General features: G+C 38.3%; 8 protein-coding genes across 8 annotated transcripts; 7 read left to right on the top strand and 1 right to left on the bottom strand.

The window, feature by feature from the left end:
• Positions 1-50: 50 nt before the first annotated feature.
• Positions 51-3512, bottom strand: ROM1 (Rho family guanine nucleotide exchange factor ROM1; the record flags this gene model as incomplete). Its single annotated transcript, XM_056222162.1, has 1 exon — positions 51-3512. The coding sequence occupies one exon, from the start codon at positions 3510-3512 to the stop codon at positions 51-53; it is 3462 nt and encodes a 1153-aa protein (XP_056081881.1).
• A 672-nt stretch (positions 3513-4184) lies between these two features.
• ART5 (Art5p) lies at positions 4185-5939 on the top strand (the record flags this gene model as incomplete). The annotated part of the gene is made up of 1 exon (XM_056222161.1): positions 4185-5939. The coding sequence occupies one exon, from the start codon at positions 4185-4187 to the stop codon at positions 5937-5939; it is 1755 nt and encodes a 584-aa protein (XP_056081880.1).
• A 550-nt stretch (positions 5940-6489) lies between these two features.
• On the top strand, positions 6490-8910 carry SMKI06G1110 (uncharacterized protein; the record flags this gene model as incomplete). Its single annotated transcript, XM_056222160.1, has 1 exon — positions 6490-8910. The coding sequence occupies one exon, from the start codon at positions 6490-6492 to the stop codon at positions 8908-8910; it is 2421 nt and encodes an 806-aa protein (XP_056081879.1).
• Positions 8911-9480: 570 nt separating this feature from the next.
• Positions 9481-10359, top strand: GID10 (Gid10p; the record flags this gene model as incomplete). Its single annotated transcript, XM_056222159.1, has 1 exon — positions 9481-10359. The coding sequence occupies one exon, from the start codon at positions 9481-9483 to the stop codon at positions 10357-10359; it is 879 nt and encodes a 292-aa protein (XP_056081878.1).
• Positions 10360-11572: 1213 nt separating this feature from the next.
• On the top strand, positions 11573-13351 carry VHT1 (Vht1p; the record flags this gene model as incomplete). Its single annotated transcript, XM_056222158.1, has 1 exon — positions 11573-13351. The coding sequence occupies one exon, from the start codon at positions 11573-11575 to the stop codon at positions 13349-13351; it is 1779 nt and encodes a 592-aa protein (XP_056081877.1).
• A 257-nt stretch (positions 13352-13608) lies between these two features.
• SPT4 (transcription elongation factor SPT4) lies at positions 13609-13917 on the top strand (the record flags this gene model as incomplete). The annotated part of the gene is made up of 1 exon (XM_056222157.1): positions 13609-13917. One exon carries the CDS (start codon positions 13609-13611, stop codon positions 13915-13917), a length of 309 nt encoding a protein of 102 aa, XP_056081876.1.
• Positions 13918-14156: 239 nt separating this feature from the next.
• Positions 14157-15107, top strand: COX18 (membrane insertase COX18; the record flags this gene model as incomplete). The annotated part of the gene is made up of 1 exon (XM_056222156.1): positions 14157-15107. The coding sequence occupies one exon, from the start codon at positions 14157-14159 to the stop codon at positions 15105-15107; it is 951 nt and encodes a 316-aa protein (XP_056081875.1).
• Positions 15108-15477: 370 nt separating this feature from the next.
• Positions 15478-19554, top strand: ADE6 (phosphoribosylformylglycinamidine synthase; the record flags this gene model as incomplete). Its single annotated transcript, XM_056222155.1, has 1 exon — positions 15478-19554. The coding sequence occupies one exon, from the start codon at positions 15478-15480 to the stop codon at positions 19552-19554; it is 4077 nt and encodes a 1358-aa protein (XP_056081874.1).
• Between the last annotated feature and the right edge of the window lie 89 nt (positions 19555-19643).

The following is a 19643-nucleotide window of genomic DNA, read 5'->3' as shown; positions in this document are numbered from 1 at the left end:
GTGTACAGTTGCGAGAAATTAATTCCAAAGTATTGATGCAATTACAACTCTCAAAAATCCAGCGATTCAATTATTTCAAATCCTTGAGAATCCTCATAACTATACAAAATCCTCTTTGTATCTGCTTTCAGCATATGTATCTTATTTCCAAGCACACAGCGAGCAAGTTCTCCATTATCTATGTCTTTTATTTCAATAAAGTTACTATTAAATGCCACAATGTAAGGGTAGGAGCATACAAACTGTTCAGCTTCGCCTTCCCAATGAACAATACCCTTTTCTTCTTCCCTCTTTCCTTGCTTATTCAAAAAAAAGCCAACTTCTGGAAAACAAATAAAATGTAGACTCTTCACTGGAAATATAGAGAAAACTTTGAATGTCTCTTTACAAAGATTCAACAAAACTTTGTCGTTATGAGGATTTAATAGTTCTCTCATTTTGAAATCCTTTTTATCGCATGTTTCTGGAATGTCTAATATCTTGATGCTTTTTTTACAACAAATGCAAATTTTATTCTCCAAAAATGAAAAGGACAAAGGTTCAGAATCGACACTAAACTCCGCCAAGGATGCCTTCAGATTTTTTCTAAAATCACTACTGTTAAAATCGAATACCAAAGAATTGGCAATCAATAATTTTACCGCATGCAAAAAAAGATGTGCAATTATAATGATTCTTTTGCCATTAAAAATACCATCTTTGAACATTGAAACGTACTTTAATAAAACTTTAGATTTTTTTTTAAAAATGGAATCCGCATTCACAATGTCATCTAATATGTCCAAAGGACAACCATACAGTTTTTTATCAATTAAAAGGATCATAACTTTATACTCTTCCAATACAGAGATCTGTGAAATTGAGAGATTGTGCAGAAGATGAACTGGTCTTTGATTGACTGATGTGCAAAAATTAACTATATAAAGTCCGAGACGTGTTGCAACTAATAAGACCTTACCTGCGAAACAAATCAAAGCATCGTTGACATGATTACCATTTAAGTATGAATGAAAATATTGGCCTGTCATCTGCTTAAAAGTGATCTGTTTAGTTTCGTTAAGAAACCTCTTTTGCTCTTGTTTAATCTTCTCTACTAATGTTTGCAATCCCGCCAACTGCGGGGCGTATAGAGTAACTTGGTATTGTTGTTTAATGCCGTAATGGGAAAACGTAATAGCATTCTTAGGATTGGTTGTTTGATATTGGGGCAAAAGCATACCTGCTGAACAATTCGGATTTTCTGTCACGTATCTTTTTATTGGCGGTATATCCTCAGCGGGACAAAAAAACAATAATGGTAATGGAATAGGTCTTTGAAATACAGTGCGCTGGTGCCACTTGTTTACTGCTTTTGATTTTAAAAACAATAACATGTTATCGAGTAGATAAAACTGAATGTCTCCTGAAAAAGATGCATCTATTTTATTCATATCTTTTCTTGAAAGTAAACCCTCGTGCTTAATTTTTCTTTTTTCATTATTCAACCCTAGATTAACATATTCGTTCTTAAATAAAATCTTTTGCTTTAACGCCTTAACATCATAACGGTCTTGTGCTGCACCACTTGCTCTATCAATCCTTTTCATTAAATCCTTTAATAGATCCTGGACTTTCGTTAGTATTTGCAAATCATCTTTGTCTGTCAATGAATCTGAAAAGTGTATTATCTCTCTGACTAACAGTGAATACCTACCGGGCCTTGAAACACCCTGAGATAAGAACGAATCGATTCCATGTCTCAAAGAAGAATTAGAAACCTCATCATCAAAACGTGCAAAATTCGGGTTGATGGACCTTTGAGTTTCAATTAAATATTTGGCATACGGTCTCGAAGCTATGTAAGATAGAAAAGGATCAAAAAAAGGAAGATATTGCAAAAAAATATCTGCAATTCCAGGACAAATTGGGCTCAATGCCTGTCTTTGTGCTAAAGCTTTCAAAAACTCTCTATTAACCGCGTAAATTTCATTGATATGTGCAAAAACGTGTTTTACAAAATTAATCCTTACATCTGATGGAATGATATTCGTTTCTAATAATTTCTTCATGAAAGTATCTCGGATAATTTCCAAAGATTTAACAAACTTCTTTTCTGTGGTAAACAATTCATAAATTGCTTCCTGCCGTTTGATTTGCTCTTTAGATAGAGGTTCCCACACACTCTTTGGTACAGAATGCGTCCAAGAAATCTTTTCATCATCCTCCCTATCAAGTGCCAAAGAAATGTTTCTCCTCAGACCACCACCCAATTTTAAATGTAGATTAGCTTGTTGTTGCAAACGATTTGGACATGAGATAGAGTAGCAAAGCTTTTCCAAAGAACATGTAGGGGAAAAGCAATGCGATAGTGGTACAAAAACGCCATTTATTTCAGTTTTGGCACCGATTGAGTTAAGTGAAGAAGAAGAAGAAGAAGAAGAAAATGTGTCAGAAATTGAAGTAGAACTGTGTAACGGATGAGCCATGAAAATTGATTCTGAAGAAAATTCATATACCTCCACTATGGAATCTCTTATTCCATGGTCATAAAGGACGTCATGGAACAATTTTTGAGCTTCCAGTGCCTTTCCAACCAAAAACCCCAAATTACGATCTAAGCTTCCTATAATCAAGCATAAAGTATCGATCGCTTGTTTCCCTGTAAATGAATCCCTATAAAGTAATCCCATCTTTTTATAAGTGCTCAATTGGATAGTTTCTTTGAACTTGATTGCTATTAGTGATAGAAGTGCAGGATAAACCAAAGGGGTCCCGGTAGACATGCATATTTCTGATAAAGAGACAGGACTTGATTTAGATCTTGAATGATGGCGATGGTGGTTAAAAAGACGTCGATATTGATTAGAATTATTGGAAGAGTTTGATGAGCGTCTATTTTGGTTTCTCTTTAACTCTACTGCAAATAAAGAAGTGCTAGAAGAGTTGGGTTTTCCGTGAAAAGATTTGTGTAATTCCATTATGTGATCTGCACTCTTGGGAGTTGAAGGTGTCGACAACTGCTCACGGTCTTCTACGTGACTACTACCGTTTTTGAGGGACGGTAATAACGAGGGAGACGAATGCTTTCTTGTGTAAGAAGGTAAAGCACTCGACCTCTTTTGAGATGATGACGAAGTTAAATTGTTCGTATGTAATTTATCTTGTTCATTCAGCTCAATTATTGACTTTTCTTTATTAGTGGGGTGGACCATACCATCTGCGAAGAACCGATGATTTGAATTGAAATAAGTTGAAACACGTAAACCAGGAGAGGCCTTCTGTTGTTTAGCAGAAGAGTTCGCTACTATCCTAAACTGTGCACTGGCGTCATGTCCTAATTTGTTATTGAATATGATTCCATTTTTTCCTCCACTGTTAATTTCATTTTCACCGTTGTCGATCGAAATATCATCTATAGTTGGTTTAATTTCAATAAAGGACGGCTGAACAGAGGTGGATGTGTCTGCTTTTCTTTTCTTACCGAATATTTCATAAAAATATTTACTTCTTAGATCTAGTTCATTACTATTCATAACCTAAGCAATTTCTAATCAACGACCTGATCTTATTTATATCATTACCAAGATCGTCGATTTGAACTAAGAAATTGGTCTTCTTCTTGATCCGGGTTTACTAGTTTACTTTTCATTCATTTAAGAAAGAAATGTTTAAAGTTAGCGATTCACTCCTTTGGGCCCCTTTTATTATATACGTCCAAATATTGCCTTTTCTGGGTAAAAAAGGTGGAGAGCATTTCACTTTCGTATAAAATTTATAGATATGACATTGAGAGCAAAAGGTACTTGAAAACTAAAGAAAAATACAAGGGTATGCGTAAGAGGTAGATATAACATTGTGTATATCATGTGTCTTTGAAGCGAAGTTCTGCAAAACTCCTTCAGGTGTACGATGAAGATAGAGCAAGAGGCGAGATACTTTCATATTTTATGTTAGGTTTTCTTGATTATAATGAAGAAAAAAAAGTTGAAGTGGAAGGTTGACCCTCTAAAAATGTGCTCCTCCCTTGCTTCATGTGTTATTAGATATTTCTGAAGACATCTTCTTTGGTAATCTTAAAAAACAATCCTCTTCGAAAATTGAAAGTTGAAAAAAAAAAAAGAAGGAAAACGAGGCAGATAACTAAGATGAGCACAACGGAAAAATACCTTCCAGAGTGTACGGAAAAGATAAGGAGAACGTAGACTATGTTTTCACTTAGTTCGCTCTCTAATGGTGGTGGGCACTCAGAGCAGAAAGAAAGGGAGAAGATAAGCTATTTTGACATACGGATAAACTCTCCGTATAAAGACATAATCCTGATCCAAGGATCGCCGTTGGAGTTGTCGTCTATACCATTATCAGGCAACCTAGTGATTTCAGTGAGAAGCGACATTGTGGTAAAAAGAATATCACTGAGATTAGTGGGAAGATTCAAGTTGGAGTTCCTGCAAGTTGGGAGGTATAAAAAAAACAGCAGTAGTTTAGCAAGTTTAGTGAAAGAGAAACGGAAAATATTCGAATGCTACTGGGACAACCTGTTGGTTTCTTCAAAGGGAGATGTTCTCGTCGGTGGGGATGAGTCAGAAAATCAACATAGCAGTAACAGCGGTGGCAGCACTAGTGGCCAAGATGTGGACACTGGTAGTAATGCAATGTTTTTGAGCAAGAGGTCGTTATCGAGCCCTGTTTTCAACAAAATCATTCGTAGAAAAACGCATTCCTCTCATAGAAAAATATTAGAGTTGCCAGAAAACGGCGTCACAGGAACCCCTTTCGAAGGTTTGAAGGAAAACCCCCCTTGCAGAAGTAGTAGTACCAACGCTCATAATAATAACGGCCATAGTAATAGTAGTAAAGACGGATCCGGAGGTTCGTATTTATTTCTAATGAAGAGAGGTAACTACGAACTACCGTTCAATACAATGCTACCTCCAGAAGTGTGCGAAACAATCGAGGGACTACAGAGTGGAAGTATACTGTATTCCTTCGAGGCCATGATAGACGGACGCCAGCTCTGGGATAGCGATCTAAGCATTCACACCTCTTCCAATACTACAAACGGTAGCGCAAATATGGGCGGGAACGGCGTAAGAACGAAAAACAAAATTATTGTCAAGAAATTCAAATATCTCAGAATCCTACGCACACTCTCAATGGACAATCTTGCTATGCAAGAAGAAATCAGCGTGGGCAACACATGGCGGGACAAGTTGCAATACGAAACTTCCATCCCCAGCAGAGCCGTTCCTATTGGTAGCACGACTCCTGTGAAGATCAAGATTTTCCCCTTTGAGAAGAACATCCGTTTGGATAGGATAGAGATGGCGCTAATCCAGTATTACGCAATGAAAGATAGCAGCGCGCAAATCTATGATGACGAAATAACTGTTGCAAAATTCACCCATCTAGCGAATTTCGGTCTTCTGACGGACAAACTTGACGTTGACTGTCCCTTTACAATGCCAGATAACCTAAAACAAATCACACAAGACTGTTGCATACACGATCACCTGATCCGTGTCATGCACAAATTGCAAGTACGCATACTTTTGCAACGCCAAGTAGATGGCGAGTACAAGAATCTTGAAATTAAGGCGCAACTGCCAATGTTATTATTCATTTCGCCGCATTTGCCAATGAAGGGCCGTCTAGTGTTATTTGACAAGCATGATGGCAAGATTCACTTCCGCCCAGGCGAACTAGTACCCCTTTTTTTAACCACTTACTCCGCTCCTGGTCTGACTCCGGGCCCTGTGCTGAACTCCACTGCAACTGGGCACTTCACGCTCCCTCAACCGCCGCCTAATTATCACGAGAGCACTAACGATCACCTTATGCCAGCGCTACAGCCGCTCGGTGCCGACTCGGCGGAGCTGACAGTGCCTTTGTACGAGCAGGCACAGGTATCGGCGTCGTCTTATGCGACAGGGTCCGTACCCGCTTACTGCGACGATGACTGATCCCCGCTCTCGGCGCCCCGAGTCGGCTACCCCGCGTTGCTGATACCCCTTCGATCATACCCGATTGTCCGCGGCAAGACGGCCGTTACTCGGACTAAGGGGATGACGAGAAAAGATCTGGTAATGAGTGAAAGGTCACCGCTGCAAATGATGAAAGCAAGTGTTGCTAGTGATAGCCAAGCGCAGGAGGTATTCTAGTAACACTATAGACCGGTTTTACTTCAAGGGTGTGTGCCCCTCCCCCGCGCCTGTGCTTACAACTCAAAATCATCGACGTTTGTTATGACTTACTTATCTTCTTAGTCTTTGCATATTAGATTTCGAGCCAGCTCTATTTCACCCCACATATTTATATATACCGCATTTTCAAAGTACTACTTATAAAGACTGAGTGTTACATTCTTTTGCCTTCTTTTCGTTTTTTTTACAATCCTCGTCGTATCGAAATAACTAACATAGCTTAGGAACTGCACTTGTTGTTGTTTCAAACAGCTGGTCTTGAGAAAAGAAATTTGTTAATATACGTTATCGTATTTGCATCATCACTGCTATGGCCGTGGGTCAGAAAAAGTATATATGTTCATTCTGTTTGAAACCTTTCTCGAGATCCGAGCACAAGATGAGGCACGAAAGGTCGCATGCGGGCGTGAAACCTTTTCAATGTCAAATCTGTAAACACTCTTTTGTTAGACGCGATCTCTTACAGCGGCACATTAGAACTGTCCATAGAACCTTCCTCTTATCGAGTTGCGCGTCTATGGTGGAAAGTAAAGCTGAATTACCAGTTACGGTGGGCGTTGGTGCTGTCGATTCGACTTCACCAAAGGGTATTAAATTAGAAACACTGGTTAACTCGATGATTAAGGTCAATAGCGGCCTTATCAATATCCATTACCATAGTAACAATACTGAAAACATGGATAAACAACAGCATGGCCTCTTTGGAACAGAATTTCCTTTTCTGAGAAAAAAAAAGAGCGGGTTTAAACAGGTTAAGAGTCATTTGGCATCTTCAATCAGTGTAAAAATTTTGCAGGAGTATTCACTAGATTTCATCAGTTCAAGAGATATTCTAACTTTTTTCAGAATGGGTGTAAGCCACTTGGCTGAAAATAAGATCTTTCAGGACTTTTTACCGGACTTATTCTCGTCACTACAAAATAACGAGCTAGTCGAGAGATTTTGGATTAACCGACCTTTTGGCCTTATAATAGCATGTCTAGGGATGTCCATTTCATTGAACCAGGATTCCCAAAGGCTATGGTTTATATGTTGTACAAACATGTACACCAGTTCTTCTAGATACAACGATGAATGCGGTGAGGTCGTCGACGGCGAATTTGTGCCAGAGAAGGAGAGGCAAGGTATTTTTGCTGTGATTTTATTCTATTCTCTTTTGGTAATGCTGGAAAATAACATTCCTGTTTCCAACTCTATTAAAAAGTTTGACGTATTTACAATGCTTCAAGATATCCTGAAACCTTTTACTGCTGCGTCGTCCAGTTATCATTATTTGAATAGCAGAGAAAATGCGTGGTTTATATTCGATCTATGGGTCAACATCTTGCGTGATTCGAACAACTTCAACAACGACTCTTTGCTGATTTTCAATTGGTTTGTTAATCAAGAGTTCATTTTGTCCAATTCGCTGAAAGATTTCGTATACACGGGGTTACCAATTATAAAAACTGATTTAACTTTAAAACAAATCAATGTATTGACTGATTCAGCATACGTTTATTTCATAATAAAGAAGGTTTTTCCGCAGGAGCTGCCACCTGATTTTAGAGTACATGATTTGTTGATCTACTTAAATGAATGCTTTATAATGCAGCAGCCAATCAAATCTGATACCAGTTCAAACTCCTCCCTATTTGCGAACGTGTTGAATGCGAGAATTACGGATTGCAAATCGAAAAGTCATTGGTTATTGTGGGAAACCATCTGGTTTGAATTTATCAACAACTTAACTATAAGAAGTGGGACAACGAGGAACATATGGTTTATTGACAACTTCCCTCAGGTATCCACCTCATGTCTACTACATCATTCTTCCTCCTTCATTGATGAGACTTTGATTACTACGAACCTGTCAATTATATCAATGCTTCTTAATTTAAAGTCGCTCGACTTGGCGTCATTAAACTCAAGAAATATTCAGTTGATCACTGACATTGTTAGCTTCCAACTGAAATTGTTTTCGTCTGAATTGATTGCAAGCTCGGATGTTTCACCTTCGCAGGTATCCCAACTACTAGTAAATCCCAACATTGACCTATTGTTGTATTTCTGGTTCGATACAATATATATACAACGTCAGAACTACCTTTCGCCCATGGAGAAAGAGGAATTCGAGAAGGTTGAAGTGTTTATTAATGATTATATCATCACGCGTCGAAAGGATTTAGTGACAGACCTACACTCTATTTTGTTCGATTTCTGGTCAGATTCTTTTATTGCTTATCATATACTACTGCATGCTATTGTTTCTTCTTTAAGAGACAATATACTTTATCCCTATTTAATATACTCTCCTCACCTGAATGACCAGACCAAAGCGCTATTATCAGATATCTCTAACTGGTCATGTTTTGCCCTTCAACAGCCCTTCCGCAAAACTTCAAGAGGCTCTTTATCCGCTGCTACCAACGTGAAATCGTTATCAGGAACATCTTGTCTACCATTGTCTCCTACTTTTCCAAAGAGAGATACAAATTTTAATACAATCCTCCTTCCTCCTTTGGATATCAAGGCTATCGAACCCATTTCAACAAGTAATTACACTTATGTGAACTCGGTCCCAAAGCAGCGGGAAAAGGAACCGCCACTGCTAAGGACATCAGGAAACAATATCACTTCAGTCCAAGCAATAGTGATCCCGCCTCACTTAAACATGGAACCACACGAATTTTCTACATCTAATGAAAATAAGCAGAGTAAAACCATTGAAATTCTTAGTCAAATAAAATAGTTGTCAAATAGAAGCTATGAAGTAATACAAATAACATTAAATTTATTACAAAACCGCAAAAGATATACAGAAACTAAACATATTAGGTTTAGTGTTTCATTATTCTTTCATTCTAAAAGTCATTTATGCGAGCACCACGATAAAAGTTACCATCTTATATGGAGACAAGCAAAAGAAATAATAATCTCCTATGCTAGCGTCACTTCGTCACGTGTTACTCTGTAATATAAAACCTTTACACTCGAGGTTTCCTATGTTGTTCTATTCTAAATTAAATAATACGGTTAAGATACTCCTGTCAACCCTCTTTTCTCTGGGATACCTTTGGCTGATGTCTTGCTGTTCGTCTGTGGTACCTTTTTTTGCTCTTTTAACAATAGCCTTTAGGGGCGCCCTTAAAAAATATTTCGATGAACCAGTACAGAAAAAGAAAGTGTGAGGCAATGATGTAGTGCCTTCGTTGTTAATTCAAATATTCATTAAACATATAAAAAGGGAATTCATAGTGGCGGCTCTAAGTTTGTCTTTCTTCTTGTATTATAGTATACTTGCTGTAAAGTACGTTGTAGTATGACATCTCTAAACATGGGCAGAAAATTGTTGTTACAAAGTGATAAAGGAAATGATGATACCGAAGGTATAATTGCTTCGACTTATGCTTACCAGTTATCCAAAATTGATATACCTTCATTTTTTTCTAAACCAGTAGAGGAAGAAGACTGTGATTTTTATGAGGAAGGAACCAATTTGGTAAGTAAGAATGGTAAATGTATCTACCAGTCCATTGATAGGCATCTAGATTTTCTAAGACCTGGATTAAGATTTGGTGGTTCACAATCTTCTAAATACACATATTATACTGTGGAAGTGAAAATTGATACTGTGAACCTGCCTCTTTATAAGGCATCGCATTCTTTGGACCCGCACGTCACAGGCACCTTTACTATTCGAAATTTGACACCAGTCTTAGAAAAAGTGGTGACCCTTTTTGAAGGGTACGTTATTAATTATAATGAATACCCATTATGTTCACTTCACTGGCCCGCTGAGGAGACTCTTGATCCGTATAAAGCACAGAGGGAGAGTGATTGCTCTCATTGGAAGAGGTTCGGTCACTTTGATACTGAAAACTGGGTGTTAGCGGACAGAAATTTTGGTCAGCATAATCATAAAAATGCAGAATTTATGAATCAACGGTATATTTACCTCAAGTGGAAGGAGAGATTTCTCCTGGATAACGAAGAACAAGAAAACCTTACGTTGAATGATATCTACCATCTGGAAGGAGCATCGTTTGAAGGATTTTACTATGTGTGTTTAGATCAATTAACAGGTTCAATGGAAGGATATTACTATCATCCCGCTTGTGAGCTATTCCAAAAACTCGAACTGGTTCCAACTAACTGTGACGATTTAAACACCTACTCGAGTGGATTTGAAATTGCTTAAAGATCTTTATAGAGCCGCCGATAAATTTTTGTTCATTTATCAACCTCCCAAATTTTTTCAAAAGTACGTTGTTCATTCAATGAAATAAATAGTTAATTTTTAGTGATTGGTTCCATGTGTACATGAAATATATGTCTTTTTATGTAGTACAAGATAAAAATGAAAATATGCTTTCTTGATGAAAATTCTTAAATGTGGTGCCAACCAATAAATAGCTGGTGAAAACTTCGCACTAGATAGAAGTGCTACGGGTTTAATAATTCTTTTTACAATATACCTGTGGCATAGGACAGTATTTGACTACAGTTGGAAGGTCACGAATGCTCTCTTTCTCGAAGTTATCTGGGCGTTTTGTTGCAGAAACTTCCCTCAGCGAATAACAAAATGCCAGGAGTACTTGGTACAAGTGTCGTTTTTAAGGCTTGCCTAAATCTAACAAGAAGGCAGAGAAATACAACAGAAAGACATAATGCAACCACTATTACAGGCCAAGTTCTTGATAGCCTACATATCAAAAGAGATATTAGTCACTTACCGATCTTCTGAAGAGGAATGGTTGCAATTTTGGTGAGCGATAAATAAACGATACACAAACTTTACTTTAAGCCCAACTTTATTGCACTTTTCGAGGATGTGAGACTCATTTCTTTATTTTAGAGCGCAGCGTGTTTGAGAATCAGGTTTCCTGCAACACATCGGCCACTATATTAAAATTAATTAAAAGCTGATACATTATGATTGTTAGTCATATTCTCGTTCATATTACACTTGTCCATTTTCTTTCACATGGCATCTCATTGCTATGCTTCATGCAAATATAACATCACTTTTTGTTAGCACACAAATTCTCACGATGGCGTCAGCCAAGAATTACCGCAGTACACTAGAGAGTCATCATTAGTTGACCCAAAATGATGCTAAGATTCTGAATCACTTTAGGATGATTCACACAGAATAGGCCGTACGCAATCAAAGACTCTTTTTACTCAACTGCGAAAGAGGAAAAAGGCGTGAAATGAAAAAAAAAAAATGAACTGAAATATGAGATGCAGGGCTAAATCGAGTGATAGCCATTCCCAACAAGCTGCATGACTCTTGCGGCTATAAGAAACGTAGTTATATATAAAGCCTCCTTTTTGATAGCTGAAACTGAATATTATCATTCTTCTGTTCACTTTCAGTTATGACTAAAGTCAACACAGATAAGCAAACAATGACTCTTTCGAGTAAATCATGGAGGAGTTACTTCCCTCATTTGAGAAGGCTGCCTGAAGAAGATGAATGTTTGTACTCAGAAGATACTAATTCCAGTGCTACAACTGAAGAGGAACTACATCACAGCGTAGATAAGCTATCAAAGGCCGACATTACGGCAGAAACTACTTCTGTAGAAACTCATCCACATAATTTAAGGCATGATTTGCCATACGAGGTGAGAGATGAAGCTGGACGTAAATGGTGGAAATACTTCGATGAATTCGAGTATCGTGTTAATAAAGAGTTCAAAAAATCACGTAAGTGGTACGAGTTTTTGTACCCTAATCATACCACTCAAACAAAGGCAGAAAGAAAACTTCTTTATAAACTAGACATTGTTATTGCCTTGTACTTTTTTATGTTATGTTGGTCTAAATCAGTGGATTCGAATAACTACACCAACGCATATGTTTCCAACATGAAGGAAGATTTGGGCATGAAGGGTAATGATTTCGTTTACACTTCCACTATTGCTAGTGTGGGTGCCATTGTCTTCCAGTTACCCTTTATGTACTTGTTGCCAAGATTTCCTTCTCATATTATTTTGCCCATAATGGATTTGGGCTGGACTTGGTTTACCTTTGCGTGTTACAGGGCAAACTCGTTAGCCGAATTGAGAGCTTACAGATTCATATTGAGTGCGTTTGGTGCCGCTTACTATCCAGTGTCCCAATATATTTTGGGTTGCTGGTATGCTCCCGACGAAATAAATTCAAGGGTCTGTTTGTTTTTTTGTGGGCAACAACTGGGTTCTGTGACTTCAGGTCTTTTACAGAGTAGAATATTCAAAAGTTTGAACGGTGTTCATGGTCTGGCAGGCTGGAGGTGGATGTTTTTGATCGATGCCATTGCAATTTCTCTCCCAACAGCTATTATTGGGTTTTTTGTTATTCCCGGCGTGCCATCTAAATGCTATTCCTTATTCTTGACTGATGAAGAAATAAGAATTGCAAGAGCAAGAAATAAGAGGAACCAAATCAAGGATGGTGTCGATAAAAGTAAACTAGCTCCACTCTGGAGCGGAAAGCTGTGGAAGAAAGTGTTTTGTACACCAGCATTTTGGGTACTTGTCGTTTTCGATACGTGCTCGTGGAACAATATGACGGCCTATAGTGGCTCATATACTTTGTGGTTGAAGTCTAATCCCAAATACTCTATTGCTCAAGTAAACAATCTGAGTGTTATACCTGCATGTTTAGGATTTGCATACGTCATTTTTTGCGCGTTTGGTGCCGATTTATTTAGGTGCAAGTGGATATTTATGGTCTTTGCTGCTATAATGAATACTATTTCTTGTGCCCTACTTATCAAATGGGATATTTCCTCTAGTGCTAAATGGTATGCCTTCTTCACCACGTATTTCAGTGTGGCTGCTTCTCCATGTCTATGGTCATTTATTAATGATTTCTTGAGATTTGATCCCCAGGTAAAAGCTATTACATGGATCGCCATTTACTCGTTCTCTCAGTCCACTTACGCCTGGATTCCTACCCTGGCATGGCCTACCGTGGAGTCGCCACGCTTTAAAACTGGTTACACTGTAAGCTTGATTTTTGGTGCCATCTACGGTTTATGGACGTTTGTTGTGTTATTTTTTTACAAGAGAAACGAAAAGAAGCATGCTTTAGGCAATGGTATCATTTTATATGATAGTGCTAAGGGCGAAGAACTCCCTGAATTTGTAAGAAATGACATGGAAGAAAAGGATGGTTACTATTACTTGAAACGGTCCTAATTGTCTAACATATGTGAAATAAATAAGTACGTTGCACTTTATGGCGCCATAGTTCATATATAAATATATTCATGCATATTGTTCATTAATCTCTTAACTACTTTCATTTCTAGACACTAATAATGGTCACCTCATACGTTGATGATGAGTTCAAACGAAAAAGTGAAAAACTAAGAAAAGGCTCGAAACTATAATATCATAGCCATATGTCCATTATTATCCCTTGCAACAAGAGCGAAGAAGGTATAGTGTAAGAAATGTCTAGTGAAAGAGCTTGTATGCTATGTGGCATAGTGCAGACCACCAATGAGTTCAATAGAGACGGCTGTCCCAATTGTCAGGGTATCTTTGAAGAGGCAGGTGTTTCCACTATGGAATGTACCTCGCCGTCTTTCGAAGGTCTAGTTGGGATGTGTAAGCCAACCAAATCGTGGGTAGCAAAGTGGTTAAGCGTAGATCATAATATTGCTGGTATGTATGCCATTAAGGTTGATGGTAGGCTACCAGCTGAGGTTGTCGAGCTGTTGCCTCATTACAAACCGAGGGACGGTAGCCAAGTTGAATAGAACCTTCTTTCCTCGTACCACATGTATAATAATAATGAATATTTCGTCTTTTTGTCTTTTTTTTTTCTTTTAAATATATCTAGCATAAATAGATGCTTTCATTTATTTAATATCCTGCACTTTTTGTTTTTGTCAGCAGGCTTAATTTTTCAATCATCTATAAATTTAACCAAAGGACAAAAAGAATTTACTGGAAAAGGGCTTAAGAACAAAAAAGCTTTAGATCGAAGTATGGCATTATGTTTAAGAGGCTAGCTAATCATCAAAATCCCTTTGCCTCGTTTCGGTGCAGTTCAGTTGGCTTTCGGTATGGCAGGGTCAATCCGAATACAAAGAGGAACTTTTCTCTTTTTCAAAACGTAGCTGACACATTCTTAACTCTGCATGAAGTTTTACACATACCTTGGATAGTGCTTGTTCCCTTGAGCACTATTACACTTAGAACCGTCGTGACGCTCCCGTTTAGTATATGGCAGCGTAAGAGAATCTTGAAACAGCAAGAATTAAGGAAACTGGTGCACCCAATAACGCCAATTGTTAAGCTTCGATTAGCAGCTATCACTAATAAAAAGTCTAAAATTGTTACCGAAATAAATTCCAACGGTTCTCTTCTGCCATTGCCACTACAGAATCCTGGTGTCTTGACACCGGAACAAATTACACTCCTGGCAGTGAAGGAGACAAGAAAGAGACAAAAGAGATTATTTAAGAAATATAATGTACCCTTATGGAAGAATGCACTATTACCGATTGTGCAAATTCCTCTTTGGGTTACAATCTCAATGGGAATCAGGACACTTACAGAGGCACAGTTAATTGAGAGCTTTTACCCTTCTTGGATTTCGTTGCTGAGTTTTGGTTCTTTTGATCTCAGCACACCGTTAATGGCAATGCCCTTGCTGGCACCCATCCTGGTAGGAACACTAGCGGTATTAAACGTGGAATTTAACGGCCGACTGATGTTCAGTTCGAGTTTGTCATCGCAGGGAATAAAGACGGTTTCAAGGAATTCTAACAGGGTCCAAGAAGCAATGGCAAGCATACTAAATGTCTCGAGGCTCGGTTGCGTAGTTATGTTAGCAATGTCTTCACAGGCTCCATTCCTTCTTTCGCTTTACTGGATATCATCACAGCTGTACTCCCTCGTGCAGAATATCATATTGAACTGGATATATCCTTACCAGCGATGACTGTGCATGGCACTTAAATAGGATATGTATTCCACAGTAGCTTGTAAATATACAAAAATGTCCTTCAACTGTTCCTGACTCTTTCTTGTTGACCCGTTCTTCAAATTTTCTTTGAGCTGGCGGAAAATGAAAAAAAAAAATGAATGAGAGGACTCATTAAACAGATGGTACTGTAATAAATGCAATATATACCATTAATTAACTCTTTCTTTCCCCGAGAATCTTGACATCTATATTTAAATAATTGTCTCTGACATATTTCGAAGCATATTTCTTTTCTACATTCTTCTGTCAATATCCCTAAGAATTTGAACGAGTCTATCATCGACAATAAATCTTCCCAGGTCCTTAACAAAAGAAGTCAAGTTCAATGACTGATTATATTTTTGCAGGTCCTAAGGCCTTATCTCAGTTCAGAGTTGAAAATTTGATCAAGGATATAAACTCCTATACAAATAGTACTTCTGTCATCAATGAACTGCGTTCGTGTTATATTCATTATGTCAACGGCATCGCTCAAAATTTGTCTGAACGTGATACTAAATTACTAGAGGTCTTGTTGACTTATGATTCTCCTCTGGACATTGCCAACGATCCATTAGCAAAACAATTAAACGATGCTGTAGCTAATAATTTGCCTAGCTCAGCTCTTGGCAAAGACACATACTTGATTAGAGTGATTCCCAGATCAGGTACTATTTCTCCTTGGTCTTCCAAGGCCACTAATATTGCCCATGTATGTGGACTTCAAGACAAGGTTCAACGTATTGAAAGAGGTTTAGCTTTACTAATAAAGACTGTCCCAGGCTTCCCTCTTTTAGAGAATTTAAATGATATTTCGTTGAAGTGTGTCTACGATAGAATGACCCAACAATTGTATCTAACTGAACCACCAAATACGATGAGCATTTTCACACATGAAGAGCCAAAGCAATTAGTTCACGTTCCATTGACTCCTAATGACACTAAGCAGTCTCCCAAGGACATTTTATCAAAGGCCAATGTGGAATTGGGCTTGGCTTTAGACAGTGGAGAAATGGAGTATTTGATTCACGCCTTCGTCGAAACTATGAAAAGAGATCCTACAGATGTTGAACTATTCATGTTCGCTCAAGTAAATTCTGAGCATTGTCGTCACAAAATTTTCAATGCCGATTGGACAATTGATGGAATAAAGCAACAATATACTTTATTTCAAATGATTAGAAATACACACAAGTTAAACCCAGAATATACCATAAGTGCATACTCTGATAATGCAGCAGTTTTGGACAGTGAAAACGATGCCTTTTTCTTCGCACCAAACTCCGCTACAAAGGAATGGAGCTCTATAAAAGAAAGAATTCCATTACTTATTAAGGTTGAAACCCATAATCATCCAACAGCCGTGTCTCCTTTCCCAGGTGCTGCTACAGGTTCTGGTGGTGAAATCAGAGACGAGGGTGCCACAGGTAGAGGTTCTAAAACCAAATGTGGTTTGAGTGGGTTCTCTGTGAGCGACCTTTTGATACCAGGTAATGAACAACCTTGGGAATTGAATATTGGTAAGCCATACCACATTGCGTCAGCATTAGATATTATGATAGAGGCACCTTTAGGTTCTGCCGCTTTCAACAATGAGTTTGGTAGGCCCTGTATTAACGGTTATTTCAGAACCTTAACAACAAAGGTTTTGAACCACCAAGGAAAGGAAGAAATCAGAGGATTCCACAAGCCAATTATGATTGCCGGTGGTTTTGGTACAGTCAGACCTCAATTTGCTTTGAAAAATACTCCAATTACCCCAGGTTCTTGTTTAATAGTCCTTGGTGGTCAATCCATGTTAATCGGTTTAGGCGGTGGTGCTGCTTCTTCTATAGCTTCCGGTGAAGGTTCTGCTGATTTGGATTTTGCTTCCGTACAAAGAGGAAATCCAGAAATGGAACGTCGTTGTCAACAAGTAATTGACGCTTGTGTTGCCCTAGGTAACAACAATCCTATCCAATCCATCCATGATGTTGGTGCTGGTGGGTTATCCAATGCATTGCCTGAATTGGTGCATGACAATGACTTAGGTGCTAAATTCGATATTAGAAAGGTTCTTTCTTTGGAACCAGGTATGTCACCCATGGAAATTTGGTGTAATGAATCTCAAGAACGTTATGTTCTTGGTGTTTCTCCTCAAGATTTATCCATCTTTGAAGACATCTGTAAGAGAGAAAGAGCGCCTTTTGCTGTTGTTGGTCACGCTACTGCTGAACAAAAGTTGATTGTGGAAGATCCTCTTCTTAAGACCACTCCTATAGATTTGGAAATGCCAATTTTATTCGGTAAGCCTCCAAAGATGTCAAGAGAAGCTAAAACGGAAGCGCTAAATCTACCAGAAGCTAACTTAACTAAAATTCCATCCTTACACGATGCTATTCAAAGAGTTTTGAACTTACCAACTGTTGGTTCAAAGTCATTTTTGATTACCATTGGTGACAGATCTGTGACGGGTCTGATTGATAGAGACCAATTTGTCGGTCCTTGGCAAGTACCTGTTGCAGATGTTGGTGTCACCGGTACATCTTTGGGTGAAACAATAATTTCTACTGGTGAAGCAATGGCTATGGGCGAAAAACCAGTCAATGCTTTAATCTCGGCATCTGCCTCTGCTAAGTTATCTGTGGCAGAATCGTTATTAAATCTATTTGCTGCTGATGTGAAATCTCTACAGCACATTAAACTATCTGCTAACTGGATGTCACCAGCCTCTCATCAAGGTGAGGGATCTAAATTATACGAAGCCGTCCAAGCATTAGGTTTGGACTTATGTCCTGCGTTAGGCGTTGCGATCCCCGTTGGTAAGGACTCTATGTCCATGAAAATGAAATGGGATGATAAGGAGGTTACTGCACCATTATCATTGAATATTACTGCATTTGCACCTGTTTTCAACACCAGCAAAACATGGACACCACTTTTAAACAAGACTGCCGAAGATTCTGTCCTTGTCTTAGTTGATTTATCTGCTAAACAAGAAGCCAAGTCATTAGGTGCCTCAGCTCTGTTACAAGTTTACAACCAAGTTGGGAATAAATCCCCTACTGTGTATGACAATGCCGTTTTGAAGGGTTTCTTGGAAAGTTTGATTACATTACACCAACAAGAGGAAGATATAGTGTTAGCTTATCATGATAGATCAGATGGTGGTCTCCTTGTCACTTTGCTTGAAATGGCATTTGCTTCCAGATGTGGTTTGGTGGTAAACATTGATGGTGAAGATTTAGACTGTCAATTAACTAATTTGTTCAATGAAGAATTGGGTGCAATCTTCCAAATTTCGAGTAAGAATTTGAGCAAATTTGAAAAAATATTGAATGAAAACGGGGTTGCTAAAGAATATATTTCTATTGTAGGTAAGCCATCATTCGACAGTCAAGAAATAAAGATTGTTAATTCAAAGACTAGTGATGTAGTTTATAGCAACACAAGATCTGAATTGGAGCAAATTTGGAGCAAGACATCATATGAGATGCAGAAATTGAGAGATAATCCAAAGACGGCGGAAGAAGAATTTGCCACTATCACGGATGATAAAGATCCTGGTTTGCAATATGCTCTCACGTACAACCCAGCTGACGATATGAAGATTGGACTAGAATTATGCGCTCAAAAACCGAAGGTTGCTATACTAAGAGAGCAAGGTGTTAATGGTCAAATGGAAATGGCATGGTGTTTCCAACAAGCTGGATTTAATTCAGTTGATGTTACTATGACCGATTTACTAGAAGGTAGATTCCATTTGGATGAATTTATCGGCCTTGCCGCATGTGGTGGGTTTTCCTATGGTGATGTGTTAGGTGCAGGTGCCGGTTGGGCTAAATCTGTTTTGTACCATGAAGGTGTTCGCTCACAATTTTCTAAGTTCTTCAATGAGAGACAGGATACATTTGCTTTTGGTGCTTGTAATGGTTGTCAATTTTTGAGTAGATTGAAAGAGATCATACCTGGGTGTGAAAACTGGCCAAGTTTTGAAAGAAATGTGAGTGAACAGTATGAAGCTCGTGTATGTATGGTGCAAATCTCTCAAGAGAAGGATAATTCTAGCGAAGAGTCTGTTTTCTTGAACGGCATGGCAGGATCCAAATTACCAATTGCTGTCGCACATGGTGAAGGTAAAGCTACGTTTTCCGAAAATGCTGCACAATTGGAAAAATTTGAGAAAGAAGGTCTATGTTGTATAAGGTATGTGGACAATTATGGTAATGTCACTGAAAGATTCCCCTTTAACCCTAACGGGTCCAGTAATGGTATTGCTGGTATCAAGTCGCCAAATGGTAGAGTTCTTGCCATGATGCCACATCCTGAAAGAGTTTGCAGGTTAGAGGCCAATTCTTGGTACCCAGAAGGTAAATACGAGGAATGGGGTGGATACGGTCCATGGATTAGATTATTTAGATCCGCTAGAAGATGGGTTGGTTGAAGTAATTTTGTAGCTTATGTATATGTAGTTTTTAAGTTTAAAGAACAATAAAGAAGAAGAAAAAAGGTCTCCCTTAATAGAGTTTAACA

The sequence above is a fragment of the Saccharomyces mikatae genome (genome assembly GCF_947241705.1).
Source record: "Saccharomyces mikatae IFO 1815 strain IFO1815 genome assembly, chromosome: 6".
Classification (NCBI taxonomy): domain Eukaryota; kingdom Fungi; phylum Ascomycota; class Saccharomycetes; order Saccharomycetales; family Saccharomycetaceae; genus Saccharomyces; species Saccharomyces mikatae.
The sequence above is the reverse complement of the archived record's forward strand: the minus strand, read 5'-3'. Positions and strand labels throughout refer to the sequence as shown.